The sequence below is a fragment of the Opisthorchis viverrini genome (assembly GCF_000715545.1).
Source record: "Opisthorchis viverrini unplaced genomic scaffold opera_v5_3162, whole genome shotgun sequence".
Classification (NCBI taxonomy): Eukaryota; Metazoa; Platyhelminthes; class Trematoda; order Opisthorchiida; family Opisthorchiidae; genus Opisthorchis; species Opisthorchis viverrini.
Genome location: NW_008755529.1, coordinates 1 through 1,195, shown reverse-complemented (window position 1 = coordinate 1,195; position 1,195 = coordinate 1). Strand labels below are relative to the sequence as shown.

Genomic DNA, 1,195 nt, shown 5'->3' with positions numbered 1-1,195 from the left:
GCGAAGGTTTCCTTCCTTTCACTAGAATAGGCATAATGTCAACACGTTGCCACCCGCAGTGCTATTTCATTCTAGCAATCCTTACATTCCAGGAGCATATCACCTAATTTGATGTCATTCATGAAGATCACTAAGGCCATTTTCTGGCGTCTTTTCGTTTTTCAGTGATGGCAGGTACCTTCTGATTTCTCGAATCGTCTGCAGACTTTAGGCTATCTGGACCGTTCTCCATGGTGCACCACAGCATGTGCAGAGTGAATGTTTTTGGAAAAATCATACCACTAGCTAAACAGTGAGTAGTTAAAGTTAAGAGGCATTCTCGGGCACACTAGAATTGGCTACGTACATCGGGAAATTTGGTAATCCAGTGACGCACGACATTGAGCACACGTAGACAAGAAGCCGTCGCCATCATCATGGAACGTCTAGTTTGCTGGTCTATATTGTTCTGAGGTGCCTGAGTTAAGTTGTTTGACGTTCCGTTGATGGACGCCGCATTGTTCTGTCCGGCTGCACTGGCACGTCCGTTGAACTGGAATGAACCGGGTGATATGTTGGAAAGACTTGACAAGGTGGTAACCGTAGTTGATCCGCCCAAGGTCGATGTGACTGCAGAAGTGCTTGGCAGTGTGCAAGCCACTGTTTTATATCCTATATTTGCTGCAGCCGCAGATGCCGTACCAGCCGAAAACCGGAGAGCTGCTCGATTCAGGTTTGGGCCAAGCCCCATGATGCCTGCTGCTGCCAAGGGGCAAGCACTGCCGGCGGTAGCAACGGCAAACGCCTGAGCCGCAGCGGTATTGCTGGAGCTGTCAAGGAATAATAAATTGGATATTTCATTTGTACACCTAAATGCAAAAAGAAGGCAGCAGATGAAGGTACACCATGGATAGGCAGTAAGCATTTCGTCTCGACTTGTTTGGGTTTCATTAAGTGGGGACAGAAAGTCCGCTGAAACTGATAAGTAATCAGACGGAGATCTTTGACCATTCAGTGGCACATGACTTCAGTCGATAATAAAAGCTGTTAAGTGCTGTGCAGCTGTGTTATCTCTGAAACCAATTGTTCCTTTTCCAGGAAATGTTCTCCGATGCCGAATAAGGTTGTGGCTAACTGATTGGATCCGCAATCATTTTTAGCCAAGTCAGGGAAAAAGTTGGGCGACTGATTCGGAAAACATTGGAACAAGAAGACA

At 46.6% G+C, this 1,195-nt stretch overlaps 1 protein-coding gene across 1 annotated transcript; it reads right to left on the bottom strand.

Moving 5' to 3' along the window:
* Positions 1-329: 329 nt before the first annotated feature.
* T265_16009 (hypothetical protein) lies at positions 330-848 on the bottom strand (the record flags this gene model as incomplete). Its single annotated transcript, XM_009179479.1, has 1 exon — positions 330-848. A coding segment is annotated over one exon (516 nt), but the record flags the coding sequence as incomplete, so codon positions are not given.
* Positions 849-1,195: the final 347 nt, after the last annotated feature.